Source organism: Lytechinus pictus, chromosome 5 (assembly GCF_037042905.1).
Source record: "Lytechinus pictus isolate F3 Inbred chromosome 5, Lp3.0, whole genome shotgun sequence".
NCBI classification, from domain to species: domain Eukaryota; kingdom Metazoa; phylum Echinodermata; class Echinoidea; order Temnopleuroida; family Toxopneustidae; genus Lytechinus; species Lytechinus pictus.
This window is the reverse complement of record NC_087249.1, coordinates 28,885,238-28,905,154: the sequence shown is the minus strand read 5'-3', so window position 1 is coordinate 28,905,154 and position 19,917 is coordinate 28,885,238. Positions and strand designations below refer to the sequence as shown.

Below are 19,917 nucleotides of genomic sequence, written 5' to 3'. Positions count from 1 at the left end.
GCTTACCATGCTACTACATGTACATATGTAAATCTCTTTTTAATGGTAACAATTATTTGAGTAAAGCATTCAAATGAATACATAATTCATAACAGTGCGGGAGATGGTAATTTGCTTAGTCCCCATTTCCTGCAAAAAACAAGAAGCTGTGTCAAAATGGAATCGCATCTACTTCCAGACTGACCAGAGACAACCTCGATGATAAACAGTTCGTATCAAAATAAACACCACTTACGCATAGTCGGCTCAAGGAAATCAAAGTCCTCGTCGTCGGATAAATCATCCAAGTTGAAGAAGTTTTGAGGAGGAGAAACATTTTTCTTAGCACTATTGAGAGACAAAAATACATGTACATGTATGGGTTATATGACAAGTAATACATTTCATAACAATAAGCATTACAAGGGTAGAATTCATCTACTATAGCAAATCTAAGTTGTTGTTACATGTACTTGATAAAATTACATTTCGTAAACAATAAGATTTATAAGGGTAGAAGAATTCATCAACTCTAAGATATTGTTATTTGAGAATATCTCACTGTTTAGTGTATACTGTTTACGTATTTAAAAATGCTGCATACAAATTGCAGCAACTACCAAAACAGCAGTTACAATACTGTTATTCTCATACAATTTTGAGAAACACCTCCAACATTGTTAATGCTCAGGAGAAGAAGGCAATGCAATAATATTGGATAATACCGGCTCAGGAAGCGATACAAGAAATATTCCACAAGTTAAGATCAAATATACTAATATTGCACCTGTAGGCAAACCATTTGCAGACCAAATAAGAGGCCATATTTAGATGAGTGTATACATGTACATAGATCCGTTTCAAAATCATATATTAAGTTGAAGAAAGACATTGAAATAAATCTTCATTTAACGAACCTTGGTGTGAAGGGTTGAACTGATGCCACAGGCTTCCTTCCATTGCTGGGTGACGATATAACAGAATTGCTATTATCCATTATATTACTGTGTAAAGTCATGATCTGATTCTTCTGGTCTCTGAATACATCTTTGGCAGATGTTTTAACATTTCTATGACCTTCGATACTCTTCAGCTGGGCATTTCCTCCGCCCATACTCTGGTTGGTTGGGTTGGGCTTGAAGAAACTTTTCAGCGATGTCTGACTTACAGCAGCAGCAGCAGCACCAGCAGCAGTAGGGGGCACTGTATTAGATGCTGGTGGTTTGAACTTTCCACTCCGAGACAGCTTGAAATTGAAGTTTCTGTTTAACATCAAAAAGGGATTTAAGGAGTAATAAAATTATCTACACATTTTACAATTGGGGGAGATGTGATAAATTTGAGCCACTTTGTGCATATTTTTTTTGCCCATTTTTCTATAAAGGTGCATTTGGTTTGGACTTGTAGATCTTAAAATAAGATTTAAAGTCTGAATATAGCATACTGTATATAGTGTGGGTAACATGAGTAGCTTATTGAAGAAAATTTGTCAAGTGGCTCAAGTCTCTCATAGCCACAAGTGGAGGTGAGTTGAGCATAATGACAATAAGATTTGATGAAATAAGATAAAATATTTTTCTACTCTTATTAAAGTACAATCGCATTTAATCAAAGCTTTTGGCTTTACATGGAATTATCAATGGCATTTTTCTACTTTTTCATTTCTCGCACTAGTGTGGTGTTAGTCTAGACCTAATGAGTAACATTACACTGTTTGCTCGGATTGCGTGCAAGAGCCAGAGTGGTAGAGAGCTAGACTCTATAGAGCCGAGGCATGCAGCTGCCTACCTCAGGCGATGGTGGAAAGACGTCCTTACTGTGTATGTCCCCTTCACTAATTAAAAAAATACTTTTCCAAAATCCCCTTCTTTCACTATCTTTTTCTTTTCTTTTTTTTCTTTTTACTTCCGGTTGGAACTTGGATTCGAACCTCTTGCTGTATGCACAGATTGCAGAGTCTTGCACTCTCAGCCCAGTATGTCGGCGAGGTGGAGGAAAGTCCCGGAAGGAAAATAAGCTAATGATCATCAAGATTAACATAAACTTTGCAGTAGATTTAGGCGCGGATCCCCTTTTGACAGACTTTTTTTTCTTTTTTTTGGTCATCTTAGGCGGATACACATATTTTTTTTTTTTTTTTTAGGGTGGAACCCCTATTTTTTTGGGGTCATCATTAGTGCTCTAACAGGGAATTCTGATTACTATCGTAGATGACGTTTATCTAGTTAAGAATAATGGAACTGATATCGCCGTCTTCGATATGGACTTAATTTCAGGCGCATTTAATGCTAACGTATGTATGTAGGGCACTATATACAGGGGGGTAAATGCGCGACCGGATCAAATATTTTCCGCTTATTTTTGTAATAAAAATTTCAAAATTTTTGCTCGCTCGCAACTTCTTATCAATTTTGCGAAATACGCTGCATCGAGCCCCCTCAAAATTTTTGGCTTATTACGCCACTGGGACAACCCCTTCAAAGAAACAAACAAAAATCAACTTGAGCGGCCGATCGGGGAGAATATGGCTGAAAAAATGTTTTGCCCCCCCCCCCCCTATTGGCGGAAGCTGGATCCGCCCCTCAAGAATACAAGTTAAGGTTGTTATAAATTATCTCAATCATGATTTCATTCAGATTAGCGTTTTCTTTTTCTCTCTGCAGATACAAATAAATTCAGAACCATACCCGGTCAATCTTAAGTTTTATTAGTGGCCTGGTCGCGATATTTTATGATACAAAATAATGAATAAAAAGACTTCCCAAAAATGGTTTACCCCAGTCCCCACGGCCCCGTGATAAAAGATGAAAGTAGCCAAGTAGGCCTATGATGAGAGAAAAATAAGTAAAAGAAAATGAAGTGAGGAAGCAGATCTGAAAGTGTGAGAGAAGAAAAAAGGTCTCCAAATGCAATGACATTTACTGAAGATGCAACTTTAGAAATAGTGATTGTATATTCGTTAAATTGAAAATGGGATACATGTATATATAGGCCTACAGAATTGAATTGTCATCCGCTGCTGCTTGGACCAAAAAAATATGGTGGATTTAAATGTTTAAAGGAGTTTGATATCATATTTTTAGGGCTACTAGTACTACATGTAGATCAACTATATTATAAAAATGTGTAATTTTTAATTCAATTAATTGATTTAATAATTATTTTGGTCTCTCTCGATCCCCAGTCTCATCCCCCCTCTCTCTTTCTCAATGTTATAGCCTATTAATGATCAAACTTAAAAGCCCGATTTGCAACAGCTTTTCACTCCTCTATTTCATCCCAAAAAGCAGGCCTGCCAAAAACCAAAAACTTCGCTAAATTTACTAGTTGGAGATATAATATATCATGGTCTACATAATGATTCTTATATAATTCTTTAATGGAAAATAAGGTTCTCTTCGCTGACGTGTTGTTTTCTTCAAGTGCTGTAAATCGATCGGCATTGACCCGGGTATTCAATCACCATGCTCCCTTTTCTCACAAAATCTGCATGAATTCAACTCTAGAAAACTATGAAAATTTTTCAAGCATCGACTGAGTTCGTACTTTCACTACGCAATCCACTCATTCAATGAACAAGGTCATGATATACATGTATAACCTTGATCTCTGTTAGTACTCCATGTGTGACAAAGTAAGGTTGGCAATGTTTGGCTTATTTTCTCTTTTTCTTTGGAACAAATGCTTGATTGTTTGACACTGTCAGTTTCCATTATAGCTAATCATCATACATGTATAACTTAGATCTTAAGTAAATTTGATTCTTTTATTTTTCTAAATCAAAAATAGAGATTGAAAAATGAAAATTTTCTTGCCATATTACATTCCACCAATAGAGGGCGTACACAAAAATATGCCCGAAATTCAAGTTTTTGAGCGCTCTGAAGAATATAAAAATTATTCCCAAGTTGCTGCTAAAAAATAAATTGCAACTGTATGGAAATTAGTAATTTTGGTCACAAAAGTGTTATTTTAATGATTTTTAAAGTATGTTGTGTACTGCATTGGCATACCATAGTCCTACATGTAGCTTCCGCACAAGCAGGATGGTTGCAGTGAGCAAGTGCCGCAATCATGATACAAAGATTGTTCTATAAATCTACATTCAAGTATCCAAAATAATTTCAGTTGACAGTAAGCCTACGAGTGACACTACACAAAACAAATGGCTTTGTATGGTTTCCCGAAAGCCGCTCTTATAACCCACTCATTCAATGAACAAGGTTATGATATAACCTTGTTCTCAGTTACATCTCCATGTGTTGCAAAATAAGGGTAGCAATGTTTGGCTTATTTTTTCTTTGGGACAAATGCTTGATTTTTTTACACTGTCTGTTTCCATTACAGCTATTCATCATATAACTTGGCTCTTAAATAAATTTGATTCTTTAAATTATTTTTTCTTAATTAAAGATAGAGATTGAAAAATGAAAATTTTCTTACCATATTACTTTCCACCAATAGAGGGCGTACACAAAAATATGCCCGAAAATCAAGTTTTTGAGTGCTCTGAAGAATATAAAAATTATTCCCAAGTTGCTGCTAAAAAATAAATTGTAACTGTATGGAAATTAGTAATTTTGTTCACAAAAGTGTTATTTTAATGATTTTTTAAAGGAGAATGAAACTCTTGGAGCAAGTTAGCTTTTGTGAAAGCATAAAAAATCAAAGAATAGGATCAACAAAAGTTTGAGTAAAATAGGACTAGCAATAGAAGAGTTATGAGCATTTGAATGTCGAGATCACTAATGCTATGGAGATCCTCCAATTGGCAATGCGACCAAGATCTATGTCACAGATGAACAACTCTCCCCTTTTGGACACTGAAAATATACCCCAAAACATCTATTTTTGCTCATTCTAATCATATGACAAACGATTCATCAATGATATAATGTTGCGAAATCTCTGTACTTGTCCTCTCATAAAGAGAACACCTCACCTTGTGATAGACTCTATAAAAGTGAGAATATAAGTGAAATAAGTACTAAAGTAATGAGGGAGTTGTACGTGTGTGACATCACAGATCTTGGTCGCATTGCCAATAGGAGGATCTACATGGCATTAGTGATATCTCAATATTCAAATGCTCATAACTTTCTTATTATTCATTCAATCTTCCTCAAACTTTCAACAATATGTTTCTTTGATTTTTCTCTTTGATATGGATTCAGCTGGTTTCAAAGGTTTCATTCTCCTTTAAAGTGTGTGCTGTGTACAGCATTGGCATACCATAGTCCTACCTGTAGATTCCCCACAGGCAGGATGGTTGCAGTGAACAAGTGTTATAACCCAGGGAGCTCTGGCCCGCGAAATAAATATGATATACGATTTATGATATTTATCGGCTGATGCAAGTATTTTTTAAAATCTAAGTTGGCACTGCTCATGATTTTGCCACCCCGATCTATAGACGCGTAAGAGGGAATTTTAATTTGCATTTCGGTTGGGTTAATTTTCAAAAGTGTGATTCATTAAAGACAAAAAATGAAAAATTGTAGAGCCCCGATAGGGGGATTTTGCATTGTAAGTCCCCTAATGGTGGCTGCACGATAGCGAGCCGTCTGTGACAGTCTGTGTACGAGGAGAAATTTAAAAAATAAAAAAATGTTTAAAAACTCCTCGAAACAGACGGCTGCCAGCTGTCTAAGACTAACTCACTAAGTAAACATCTGAACATGGTAAATGACTTTTACTTTTAGTTTTACTCTCCAGGCTAGTTAGGCTCCACTAGGCACAGTCTTCACTTCACTACCGCTAGGCGCTACACCACCTACCCGAACGGGTACCGGTACATGTAACAAATTAGGTGTAGCGGAGGCCGAAGCGGTAGTGCCTAACTTTTTAATTTTAGTGGTGTTGTGGAGCCTACTCGAACCATCGCCTGAGGTAGCAGCTGCCCTGTGCCAACGGCCAAGTTCCGGCAGGTTTACGTGCCATGATAACGATCTACCAACAAAGTTACAGTACACGGGCGGTCGCGGTCTAGATCATTCAACTTCTTCAAGAAGAATTAGATTCAATGGGAAACCCTATTCATATTTACTAACCTATGTGTTGACATCTTCCAGGTACCTTATTGTACAGCCAATCCTCTAATTGTTCTTAAAATATTTCATGCCAAATGAAAGAAACTAATGAAGATCGTTGACTTGAAAATTGAATACCGGCGAAATTCGAGATCAAATTTTCGCGCACAGAATTACGCGCATGCGCACACGTACCGTACGTACCGGGGGGGCGTTTCATGAAAGGACTTGTCGGACGTTTTATCCGACAAGTCCCATTTTATCCGACAGTTACCATAGGAACAGTGCCTCTTAGCCAATCAAAATCATGGAAAGATGTCAGATCTGACAACTTGTCGGATGAAAATATTGATGAAACGCTCCCCGGTACACAGCAATTGAATTCGATCATGCCATATCCAGATATCTCTCTGATTCATGCTCATTTTTATCCAATTCTTATCCAACGTTTTGTCCCTGGCGTTTTGTAGAGTACAGTGATTATTTTATCCACCTCTATGGTTCGACTCCTCTGATAAGTAGTAGGAGAAATAGTAGGCGAAAACCCATTTTGCCACCGCCCCCCCCCCCCCCAAAAAAAAAAAAAAAAAAAAAAAAAATGAGCAAAGAAAAGAAAGGAAGGAAGGATGCCAAGAAAAAGAAGAGGAAGAACTTCTGGGAAAGAATTTCTCGCCGCGCGAATACACCCACGGGAATACACAATGAGAAATCGGATATACCCGGGAGATACGTTTACTATTAAAATGTTACAAAAATAACAATTTTCAGATCAATATACCAAAAGCTCCTAGGTCACGCTTTTCGCTCGCAAAGGTATGAATCCCGTTCATACCGTGAATGTCCGCGTAAATGGGTCAATATCTCCTTGCGCTTCGCGCTCGCATTATTATATCTTGGTATCTTGGGTGAGCTACCATGTAATGTCCTTTTTCCATGTCAGTAACGAGGTCAGTCAGTGAGATGTGTTTCCTACTCATGAATATTAACAGTCATAAATTAAAATGATAGATAAATGTATAGGCCTCAGGGATGTCACGCAACCAGGTTGTCGCACAGTCAAGACAAGCTTCGTAGTGGCACCCCTGCAACCTTTTAATCGATGTGCTATATAATGTAGAAATACAACTGTGTTCATTGTTTTGCTTGTAATTAGAGACGCTTTTTGTAAAAATCTCCTTGATAAAAATCAAATATTTTTTTACGTAGGCCCTACCCTGTTTATTCAATTTTCTTTGTTAATTTGTTCCTACCAGAAGCAGAAATCAATAAATGAAATGAAATCATATATAACAGATTCCATTTAGCTCTCGCGTTATTCATGTTATTTGTTTGGCATAAAGCAATGCCTTTCTTATTCATAACGTCAGTCATTACAAGTTTACCATTTCAACTATCATTTCAGCAACCGATCGGGGAAAATTATTTTTTTTTTTAAATCGACCCCCCCCCTCCTGAGCAAAATGCTGAATCCGCCCCTTGGGGGATACGGGGGATAAGACCTTATTTATACAAATGTTACACAAAATAATGTGGGGTCATCATTCAGCTTGGTAGCAGAAAGGGCAGCTTCCCTCTGCAAGGTGAAATCATATACTTTTTTGCAAGAAATCTTATTAATTATTACCAAGATTTTGCATTGAATCCTTCATTTTCACTACAAAAATGCAAAAGTTCCCTCGTGGTGAGATGGCTTTGCTCTTGCGCTTCGAGGATTAAAAAAATTGCCCGTCTCCCCTCCCCCCGATCACGCATTCCGCCCTCGACATGGAGCCCCTCCCCCTAAAAAATGGGACCCTTGCTCCCACACCCGGTGCGCATCTTGCATATATATGCAAGATATATGGAATGAATGTGTCTTTCCACTCCTTTCCCGTGGTTTGATTTCTTTTCTACCCCTCTCTTGCTTCCCTTTCTTGTTTTCTTCCTTCTTTCTGTTGTCCTTCCCTTTCTTTTTTGTTCTTTCTTTTTTTCTATTACTTCTTTCTCCCCAGCTGTCCTCTATTTCTGCCCCCTTCTTTCCCTCTCTCTTTTTTCTTCTAGTCGTTTTCCTTTTCCCTTTTCTCTCTTCCTTTTGTCTTCCCGGCTTTTTCTTCTTCTTCTTCTTTCTTCTTCTTTCCCCCCCCCTTAATTCCCCTTTCTTTCTTTTTTCTTTTTTTCTCTCTTTCTCTCTCTCTTTTCTTTTGTACTGTTGCCCTTCGCGTTTTACCTTTTAGCGCGTTGTTTTTTACGCTTTGCGTTTTGTGCACTGCGTTTCTTGGTGCTGTTGACTAATAAATTCATCATTTCCTGATGAAGCCCTATGGGCGAAAATTTGATCAACTTTTCTCTCTACGGTTGTTTTATTCATCTTGTATTTTGCTATATATATATATATATATATATATATATATATATATATATATATATATATATATATATATATATATATATATATATATATATATATATATATATATATATATATAAATGTGTAAAGTTATACATGTACAACAGCTTTGGCAACTCTTTTATTTAAATATTGTTAAGAAATGGATGAAGAGAACAATGGTAGGCGTAGCTTAAATCAAGGTTCCCCAGAGCTATCTACCCTTTGGAAAAATTGGTGATGCCGAAAAAATGTCTCTGCTGGGAATAGAACCCGGGCCCCCAGCTTTGAACGCCGGTGCCTTAACCACTAGACCACAGAGACGGGTTAGTGGCTAGGGCGACCCCGATCCGATTGACCGTCAGATAGACAGATTTTCGACACTATACCAATTATAATTTCCTTTGTCGGGTGAAGGTGGGTTTCGAACAATGACAAGCCGCCATGCTTCAGCTTGATCAAAGCTATTGCTTTGATACAGTACACGTATGGGAGAAAGTATACAAATGTGTAAAGTTATACATGTACAACAGCTTTGGCAACTCTTTTATTTAAATATTGTAAACAACAAGTAAAATGCAAGAATAAGAAGTATCATATTGATAAATTACAAGGTATTTTTAAAAGATTTTCGTGTCGTTCATGAAGCCCCGAGCTCCAAAACGATCCATGCCAATACATATTGTACAGGCTTTATAATGATTGATATTTGATACATAATGGCCATAATTCGTTTTATTTCTTTAAAAAGCCACATAGAGCGATGACGGCAGAATTATAATTTTCTGTGTGTGCATGCTTAGGCGAGTGTTGGTGTACGGATGTTCTTGCCAGGTTTGATGATCGGGAAAAATAAAGACATAGCAAGCTGAACCGTTCAGCTACAGTATACACCATTAATACTTTCATTTTGTTAACAAGTTTAGGCCTACATCTAGAATTGTATTAGTCCTTCCTGGATCTTCCGCATGTGCTCCGCCGTCAACATGTCATACGTCTTATGCCTTACATCGATGACGTATATCGGATCCTCTGTGACGTCGATGTCGAATCCCTGTTCGACCAGCTTTGTCTTCTTGTGTTTGAAGGTACCCGTGATCTCCATGCTGTCCATGATGCGGATGAACTTCGGACAGGCGTACCCAGGAAGGTAGTTATTCACGTGAACAAATAGTTCTTTCAAGTCGAGTTCGTACCCTTCTCTTATGACCACCGCTGCCATGCCCGCTCGACCGTCTTGACCTAGAGGTGCCAAAATATTGATACATGCATAAATATTTTAGGCCTACAATATGACAAATTGATAGTATATTATTAACGGATAATATCCAATAATGGATAATCCAAAATTAAATACTAATCATGAAAGAAATAAGAAATTATGGACATCTCGATTGGTTATTGAAGAGTAGGCTACATCATGTTCATGCCTTGATGGAGCCAACGTCAGTTGATGAACCCTTTAAACCATGGGGCTAAAATTAGTGGGCACTGTCAGTCTATGATAACAATGATGCCATTAATCTACTGTGATCTGAAAGCTTTATTTTACAGTTGTCCTATATAAAATATAGTAAGGATTGAAAAAATAAAGATAGCACGAGTATTGTTCATAAGTTCTCTTTCTCATTCAGTGTTTTCCATCATTAAAAATAAGTTATTAATTAAATGCAGGACTAAAGGGAAAGGCACGAAAAGAGAACAAAAACTTGATGCAGTCGGAACCAACACTTCAGCCTGATTCAAGCTATGTTAACAGGTCAAGATAGTCAAGATTAAAGTCCCATAATTGTAATAACACTGAGCAAAATGAATATGAAATCAAGAATGTTAATTTGAAAATTCTATTTAACTTTTCTTCTTATAGGCATGTTGGTTTACCTGGAATTTTGACACCGTAAACGTTTGCTTCTAAGATAGAAGGAAATGTACTGAGAGTCTGTGATACCTCCATGGTCGAGACGTTCTCTCCTTTCCATCTGTAATACAAACCCAATAAAACGGATACAAAGATTTGACTACACAATACATGTAATATCATGGCCAAAGTGCTCTTAAACGGAGTTGAAGTAGGGGGGGTCTGAAGTATTAACATGATTGATATTTCTTGTCTCAGTGACTGACTCTTCTTGTCTAACTTTTAAGCGTATAGCCACGAGTAATATTTCACACTAATTCCAGCGAAAAAAATCGAATTTCTCTTTTTGTGAACCTTTGCCTTCATCGGTCCCAGTCTGAATTATAAAGGCCATCCGTTTATTATTTTAAATTAACCGTTATGAAATTAATAATCATTGTAGTTACATGATTTTGCATGAACATTTTGAATAGGTAGAGGTGTGTTTTACGAGCACGGCAGCAGTTTGCTGAATGTGTTACATTGTCGTAAAAATGCAAAAATCCTCAATCCGTATTTCGTGCTCCCAATAATATCCACCAAAGGATCATCTAGTCAACTAAAGTACGTTTTTAGTTCGATAGAATATTATTCTTCTAATTCCAAATTACTTGTGAAACTTTTCCACGCTAAGACCAATAATAATGACGCTCACGAAAATAGGTACAAGATTAGCGAACTTCCTAAAAGCTGTAACTGCATCTTTTAAAACGTTAAAATGTTTAAATATACTATTTGTACATTCAGTGTTCCAGGTGCGCATCTAGGAGGTTAACGAAATCAAGCATAATTAAAGAAAAAAAGTTATCAACGACTGAAATAATTTTATTCTGATGTCGATACTGAGAGATTTGGTAAATTTGCATTAGGTCTTGACCCACTGTCTGCTGGAGGATTAAATTCCGTTAAAAATATCAAAATCTTATAAAGTTCTTACAACCTGAAAGTGAAAACGATCAAGCGTGACTCTCCCGACTGTCTTGAAGCGGCGGGACATCGCGTGTTCATGAAACTTGCTTTGCATCAAGTACTTTACTTTTACCTGAACGTATCACCAAGGCGATCTTTAAAATACACGTAACCATCTTCATCTAACATAAGGAGATCACCACTGTTGAAGTACATGTCGCCACTTTTCTTGACATTACTGACAATTTTCCGCAGGGTCTTTTCCTCTGAACCTTTATAACCAGTGTAAGGATTACTCTTGTTGATCTTGGTTAACGCTAGGCCAGTCTCACCTGAAATACAGAATAGCGAGATATAAACCGTACAGAAAAAATAATTATCTTTGAGTCTCTACTACTTGGAGATATGAACGACTTTTTAACCCTCGATAAGATTTATGATATTCATCAGGGTATTTCAATCCCACTGGGAGCTTAATAAAATTATGATACGGAATAATTTTAGAATAGACGAAATAAAGGTCCTAGTTACTTAGCTAAATGAATTAGCATTCAGAGTACTGTTTCTAATGCTACTGCAGATTTGGGTTTTGACAGCAATTTAAAAATCGGTAAAGCACGGTGTATGTGTTTGCGCATGGTTAAAAAAAGTTAACCCAATTCACAGCTCTTGATCAAGGTGTAGGTCTAATCTCGGAGAATACAAATGACATTCAGTATGTACCTTGACGAAGCTGTATACAGAATCCATCAGGTCCCCGTTTAGGTTCACCACTTGCATACTCGTAGTCAACAATCTCGAGAGTGTCAACTGCATTCTGATTAATAAACACAATATAAAAAAAGAATTCATAGATATATATTCGAAGATAAACAAGTGGAATCCACCGATCTTATGTTGGGAGACAAATTACTGCTAAGGCTATAAGCAACAATTTGGAAGACTTCCTTATAAGCGGTTCGTTCAGTTTCTTTGGGACATCGTTTATTTTGTTCAAAACTGATAAACTTGGCTTTTTATACTATATCTACATTACTCTCGACTTGACCTTCATATTGCTGCTGAGAAATATATTAGATATATTAAAGGAAGACATGGGGGAGACGAATTCATTTTTAAAAAATAATTACAAGAAAGAATTCGAGATCGCATCCACAACATACCTTCATGAACCATGGATACCTGCCGACGGTGCCCACTTTGCCATCGGTGTTGATGAGCCCGAAGTTCCCCTCGGTGGCTGCGTATATCTCGAAGATATTACCAATTTTGAATCGCTCTTGAAATTCCCGCCAAATTTCCGGGCGCAATCCATTTCCCTGACAGATCCGGATCTCACGAGGATAAAGCCCGTCCTCTGGTTTCTGTTAATATATGGAAGAAGTAATGGGGAAAGAAAAATAGTAATGAGACTGTGAATGAAGATTATGATCTTTGGGGAGCATATAGATCGGAAAATAAAGAGATTGTTACGATGTCCAAAATCACACAAAGCGGCGTTACAATTTTTCTCTGCAATTATAATGCACTCCTTCTGTAAAGTAGACAGATCAATAGAAAGGTAACTTGAATTTCGCAAACCAAGTTGACAAGGGAAGAGGGGCATGTGACCATTAGGCCTATATAAGCTAGAATTTTTGCATTACCCCCCCCCCCCACTTTTTTCTCAAATATACTCACCCTTTTTCTGGAAAGTAATAACCTTTTCAGAAGTCAGAATTTTGTGATTTTGTTTGGATTAAGAACCTGCCTTTTCTGTTTTGCTCGATACAAATTATGAAAAATATTATACGTTATTCTTTTAAGGATGTTCCACAGTTAAAATGAAGTCCATGTCATTTTCACCAAATTTTGCAGAGAGTTACTTTGGTATGAAAATGCAAAATATAATATAGGTTCATGTGCTTATTTTTTTTCTTCGGGACTTCAAAGTCGCCGTATTTGAATGATAAGAAATGTTGCGCAATCAAGAGAATTATGCCTCTCATAGACCTCACGAATTCCTCAAATGAGTTTAAGTCTTCTTTACTCTGTCGATATCACATCAAACTTTCAGGATATGTAACAAAGTGGATACCAAAGTAGGAGAAAGTCTTTTAATTGACAATTTGACAGGAATGGTGCATAAAAAACAAATCTTCAAAAGACATGAATATACTCGAAAATTAAAAAGTATAGTTTAAGCTGCACTTTATTCAAAATCCATGTCATTTTCATCAAATTCGGCAAAATTGTAGAGGAATGCATTGTGAAGTTGTAGGGTATTTAAAAATATGGGGTCCATGTGCTCGTTTGTAAACTATCAGTGTCCAAAGTGTTGCGAGTTGGCTTGAAAATCGCCTAAAATGCGCCGAAAACGTGCAAATTATATTCTAGTCTGATAATACTGTCTAAAAGTTCCGTATTTCTGCTCCAAAACATTCAAAATCCATGTCATTTTCATCATATCATCCAGATTTGTAGAAGAATATATTCTAAAGACGTTTAAAAAATTAAAAATATGGGGTCCATGTGCTCGTTTTTAAACTATCAGTTCCAAAGTATTGCAAGTTGGCTTGAAAAAGCCCAAAATGCGCCGAAAACAAGCAAAAGTCTGATAATACCGTCTAAAATGCAAATGGTTCCGTAGTCTGGCTCCCAAACATTGAAAATCCATGTCATTTTCATCATACTTTGCACATAGATACTTTAGCACCTGATTATTTCAAATATGCAAAAATTAACATGGGTCCATGTGCTTGATTTTTTGCTATAGAGCTTCAAAGCTCACCCAAATGGATGTTCTTAAGAATTGCGCATTCAAAAGAATTTGGCACTTTTAGACATCACGAGATCACAACAATGAGTTTAAAGCTCTATTACTCAGTCAAAATCCATGAAAATTTCTTCAAATTTCGCAGTATAATAATTGTATCCTTAAGATGGATAATTTATTTAGATAGCTATTTGTTTGTTCTTTTAATTCGAAAAGCACTCTCAGTTCTTAGAAATTGTGAAATTTCAATAACAAACTTGAAAAGTAAAAGAAATGCTGCACTTTATTTAAAACCCATGTCATTTTCACCAAACTTGCAAAGTTGTAGAGGAAGGTATACCTAAGAGTTGCAAGCATTAAAAATATGGGTTCATGTGCTTGTTTTCAAACTTTTATTAAAGCAAATGTGCTTTTTAAAACACGAAAAAAACGCGCCAAAAGCTTTGTATCTATGTGAGGACAAAATCTAAACCACTCTACCATTTATTCAAACTCGGGGTCATATTCGTCATACTTTGCAGCGCTACAGAGTAAAGCATTTTGAAATTGTAGAGGTATTTTTTTTAAATGGTCCATGGAATGATTCCAGTTTATTATCTTCATAAAATAAGACATCGGGGCTCCGTCTTACAAAGAGTTACGATTGATCCAATCAATCGTAACTCTATGGAAATTCAGCAGTGTCATAATGTTTTCTACCGAAAATTTGCATAATGTCTTTTGTAAACAAAGGATAACACACCAAATTGTCAATAAATCAATGAATTTATGGATATACATTTATATCTAGATTATTTTTTGGAACAAACATGCATTTTATATCTTGACGTTGCTGGCTGTCCATAGTTGCGATTGATCCGATCAATCAGTTAGTGCAGATAAAGGGAAAAATCAGCTTATACCTACAGCTAATTAATCACCTGTTCATCCATTGCGACGTCAGCGCGCAGAGTGTAACAAATGCGCAGATCATGATGCGCACAAACATAACTGTGGAACGTCCTAAAGGAACAAGAGTCGGGAAGATCATATTTTGTTATTCACATCAAGTGGCTTAAGTTAACCCAATTACTGCTACACCATTTCATATCACTTCTATGATTCCTTTGCAGTTACTTTTTTTTTATTCATGCACACGCCCACGTGACTCGTTTTAATCCATATTAGCGTTGAGCAGTGCCCATCACAATGCTTTGATTTCTACACCAATCGCTGGTCATCACAACCACCAATAAAACGAAGAAGATAGAAGAAGTTGGTATCTTTGGTATCACTGTCTCACCTTAGGTTGGGCCAGAAGATATCTACAAAGCTCACCGATGTAATGGAACCCTGTAGCTCTATGTTTTCTGATATCATCCCAAAAGCGTGATGCAGAAAACTTGTTTGCGATGGCTGCCGTTCCTCCTGAAAAAGGGGAGGAATGGAAAGGAAATGTCGGTATGAGTCTTTACAAACCCTTTGAATATGTGGACAAACGGAGGTCCATAGGCCCTTGTATCATATCTTTTGACAACGCTATAGAAATTATGAAATGAAATTAACAGTTTAGCGGATATTATGGTAAGGCATATTAAAATGATTTACCAATGTTTTCGTGCATAGGTCTACTGCTTTAACAATAATTTCTTATTGTTTCTCGTGAAATGTATTTCTCACCTCAAGTTCAAAGGCTAAATTCAAGTTGAAGCTTATAGTGTGGTTTAAATTGCGTTATCATCTCAGTGGTCACTAGTTAAGATATAATCAAAGTAAAAAAAAACCGGAATAGTTTAATAAGTTAAGGTCTGCAGCTGATGCTTTCTTAGGTGGCTGTATAAAATATTATGTAATCATGTAATCATTTCATAACATTCAAATTGTCTAATTTTCAGTTTTGAGGTCTGGGCGAGTTTTATAATTATTCTGCAAGCTCTCAATTTTCCATATACATGTGTCGGTAATTGCTTACCACAATGAAGAATGAACGACTTTTTAACCCTCGATAAGATTTATGATATTCATCAGGGTATTTCAATCCCACTGGGAGCTTGATAAAATTATGATACGGAATAATTTTAGAATTGACGAAATAAAGGTCTAATTTTTAGTTTTGAGGTCTGGGCGAGTTTTATAATTATTCTGCAAGCTCTCAATTTTCCATATAAATGTGTCGGTAATTGCTTACCACAATGAAGAATAATGCTTACGCTTACCAAAGAGCAATTACATTATTTCGAACCTTAAACCCAGCAGTCCTCAAAACCTCGACATAACCATTGAAGTACCACTTTCCTGAATACCACTTACCGTAATACCATATTGAGAAGACCCCCTGAAGTAGAGCAGCCGAGTGATACATCGGCAGAGCGATGTAATACACATCATCAGGAGTGAGGTAGGAGAAGAAATGGAGATATGTGGCTCGGATGATTTTCCGATGGAGTACGTTCACTGGTTTCGGCATTCCTGAGGAGGTGAAATTCGATTTATGGGATTATGATTATGATGGATGAGGTTAAAAAATGCAATATAGGACTGAAGAAGTATCAACGAAATAGGAAACGAATCCATTCTTATTAATTTGTTGTTGTATCCAACGTATGCAGTTAAGATTCTAATCACTCAACTTATACAAATCTTTCTTTTAAAAAGTAGGCAGGTGTAACACACATATTATAGGCTCTCCTTGTAAACTCAACTTATTTTGGGTTTATTTCTTTCTTTTGTTCCTTTTCATACCATGTCATCAAGGATAATTATTCTTAGAAAGTAGATAATGTTAAACGTTTGCCATATTCTTCAAAGGCATCACTCGGTCTGCGACAATGATCGGTGTATTTAAATTTATTTTAATACGTACCCGTTGTACCAGATGTAAATATGTAAATAGCCATGTCGGTGAGCTTGTGAGCATCTCTCGCATATGGATGACCTGAGAGCTTCGAGAGATCCATGGTAAGAACATCTGAAGAGACACTGCGTGGGGTCTCCATCTCGGTGTCTATGATCATCCAGGCTTCGATGTTCAGGTCGCTCAGCTGAGGAAGCATTTCTTTCACCAAGGCCCATAATTCTACAGCATCAATGACAGTGAGAAACGCGATGTTTGGTAACATTTCTGTTTGATGTTATTGATTATCGATCATGGCAGTCATGTAGCCATTTCAGGTTGAAATTGACTTTAATACGTTCCGGTTTCTAACTTTTTTATGCCAAGACTTTTAAAATATACTGTACAATGATTGTGAGGTGATTGTTGTAATTAAACTGAAGCAGCCTCTTTATTTCTATGATTGAGATAAAAGAGTTGTGTGCCCGTTGTGTGGAGTCTGAGACTACTATATGTATTACTTCAAACATTTCATTTTTAATGAACATTTTCATGAATCATAACTGGCATTCTTACCGACCCCGAAGATGATTTTCCTAGCCTCGCTGACTTCCAAACAATGTAGAAGAGCAGCTGGTTTTAAGTTAGTGTTCAGGAGACTTGCAACAATCCCTAGCTTCATCAACCCCATGCACGTTCCGGCAAACACCGGACCATTGTGAAGCAAAAGACAAATTGCATCTCCTTTCTGAAGACTGGGATCAGTATCCATCACCCAACGGGCCACTCGATTGGCATAGCCGTCCACTTCGGCGTAAGTGTAAACCTCATCCTCGAATAAGATACAAGGATGGTCGGGTTGCTGGTGGACGTGACGATCAAAGACATCAAGGATGGTCTCTCCCGACTTCATCTTCTTCTTAATGGACATGCCCCATTGTATCAACTTTCTGAAGTACAGTAGATCGCTCCACCAAATTGGGTAGTTGATACGGAGCCAGGCATAGCAGGCAGTAAGAGTTACAGCAATGGTGGTGAGCAGCAGGTACACAATGTCATGTCCTGACAGTTTTTGGTCCAAGCCTTCTGTAGTATATTTGTTGGATCTAATCCAGTAGTACCCAATGACCACAGATAGTAATGCTGTGATTAGAGCAGAACGACCGAGCCCCAGAAATGCCATATTGCTTCCACATTTACGACCTCTTTCCGTTTTGATATAGATACACCGCCACAACTACGAATCGTACATTAACTGACAAAATCATGTCCTGTAAATTACATCAACACATACACTGATTGAAGCTGCTAAAATATATATGTTTTCCGATTTAGTATATAAGTCTATTGTTGTGATCAGATAAGAACGGGGATCCACCATTTTATACTCTCCAACCTTTGGACTGATCAACAAACTACAGATTACTTAACTTATGGATGCATTTACATCCCCTCGATTATGGCTATATTATGTTACATTCGTACGCCTTCGAAAACATAAATATTTCATAAAAGAAGAAAAAAAATGAAATTTCCTCTGCTGCATAATAATATTTGATAATAAGTAGAGTTTCAAATAGCATGAACTACAAGGCTGCAACCCCGGGACGTGCTGGAAAATAAATTTATTAAGGCAGATGCATACACGAAGAAAGAAAATGTTTTAGGTTTAAAATTCATCAAAGAACCCTTATCAAAACTTTATCTCTCTCATTATCTCCCTCACACACATCCTCACACGTAAACACACACTCACCCTCATGCACACCCACACAATTATCACTCTCTCTCTCTCTCTCTCTCTCTCTCTCTCTCTCTCTCTCTCTCTCTCTCTCTCCCCCTCAATAAATGTAAAGTATCTCTTTTTTCCTCCATCCCTTCTCCAGCCCTCGTCTTGTGTGTGTACATTTGCTTTTACACATTTATTATTATTTTAATTGCTTCTGGCTCATGTAAATATCCGGACACTCGTTAACAAAGCACATCAAATATTCCTGGTATACAAATTAGATCAATGACTCAGCGTGATATAGGGCATGTCAGTATACACTGTAGATATATAGTGCAATATACGACATATACAAATAATATTACACTACAATTAGTGAAACAAAGTTGAGTTAAGTTATCTTATTTCTGTATTCCTATTTTCTCAATCTCACTGGAGATTTAGTCTGAGATAAAGTCATATTTTCTTAACAGGGCACTGTATAATGTCCATCAGTGGCGTAACCCCCCCCCCCCCCCCCCCCACTAATCGTCTGGCCAAAAAAAACGGGGAAAAGGAGAAAAGGGAGAGAGCAATAAAGAGAAACGTAGTGGGGGAAGAAGAAATTTGTATATTTGTATATTATATATTTATATAATATTGACTGGTCTTGAGGGGAACATCAAATATATTGCCAGCAAAAGAATCATATTGGCCCGAGTCTTTAGACGAGGGCAATATGGGTCTTTTAAGGGCAATATATTTGATGTTCCCCGAAGGAAGGGCAGTCAATATTTTTATTATCATCCAAATCAGACATCTAGAGCAAAAATCATGATAACAGTAATATCTTTTAAGAATAGAGTTCTGTTGTGTCATGATAATATCAGTGTACCTAGGCTCTGCACTTTACCATTATGACGTACTTGCAAGCGCGCAGATCCAGCGTTGTCTTTATTATGACGTAGATCGTTGATGCGCGGAACATTATGAAGCGTATCACTTCATTCGCATCCTCAAAGGCCGAGATGTGAGACCAGGGAAAATACATAGGTATATTTTGCGTCGTCTCTGCATGCAAAGTCAATACCCGCATTGAGACCGAGGAAAATACAAACAATATACCTAACCCTTCCTGATAATAATAAAATACAGGGAAATACGGTTTTGTAAATGACCAGCTCAGATGTCTGATACGGGTGATAATATGCTATATTATAGCTTATAATTATATTTGTATAATATTGACTGGCCTTGAGTGGAACATCAAATTATATTGCCCGCAACAGAATCATATTGGCCCGAATTCACAAAGGTGGTTTTTAAAACCCACGGATGAGTCCATGGTTTATGCAGATTTCCTGTATAAATTACGCTTAATTTAGCGCGTATCGGGCGCGGTATAAAACATGTCCAATGCTGATGCGCGCACTTGTCACAGTGCGCCAAATTGACGCCTGTTA

At 37.1% G+C, this 19,917-nt stretch overlaps 2 protein-coding genes across 2 annotated transcripts in view; both read right to left on the bottom strand.

Moving 5' to 3' along the window:
* The window catches only part of LOC129262155 (recQ-like DNA helicase BLM), a 28,416-nt gene extending 22,206 nt beyond the window's left edge, over positions 1-6,210 (bottom strand). The window contains exons 1-3 of the mRNA XM_054900209.2: positions 6,030-6,210; positions 897-1,241; positions 236-327 (exon numbers count right to left, since the gene is read on the bottom strand). Coding sequence (XP_054756184.2) covers positions 236-327; positions 897-1,241; positions 6,030-6,043 — 451 coding nt within the window. The 5' untranslated portion in view covers positions 6,044-6,210. The remainder of the gene's footprint in view (positions 1-235; positions 328-896; positions 1,242-6,029) is intronic.
* Positions 6,211-8,885: 2,675 nt separating this feature from the next.
* On the bottom strand, positions 8,886-18,135 carry LOC129262156 (long-chain fatty acid transport protein 2-like). The gene is made up of 9 exons (XM_054900210.2): positions 17,323-18,135; positions 16,777-16,989; positions 16,224-16,382; positions 15,217-15,341; positions 12,343-12,543; positions 11,903-11,996; positions 11,313-11,511; positions 10,255-10,352; positions 8,886-9,615 (listed from the first exon to the last, which is right to left on the bottom strand). The coding sequence occupies exons 1-9, from the start codon at positions 17,927-17,929 to the stop codon at positions 9,308-9,310; spliced, it is 2,004 nt and encodes a 667-aa protein (XP_054756185.2). The 5' UTR covers positions 17,930-18,135; the 3' UTR covers positions 8,886-9,307.
* Positions 18,136-19,917: the final 1,782 nt, after the last annotated feature.

Bases quoted from the DNA above. Each gene is read 5' to 3' on its own strand.
- LOC129262156 (XM_054900210.2), bottom strand. From the start codon at position 17,929: ATGGCATTTCTGGGGCTCGGTCGTTCTGCTCTAATCACAGCATTACTA. The intron at 11,997-12,342 runs GTATGTTGTGGA...TTTATTAATCAG, and splicing joins GGTATCCATGGTTCATGAAG to AATGCAGTTGACACTCTCGA. The intron at 9,616-10,254 runs GTAAACCAACAT...TGGCACCTCTAG, and splicing joins TTACGGTGTCAAAATTCCAG to GTCAAGACGGTCGAGCGGGC.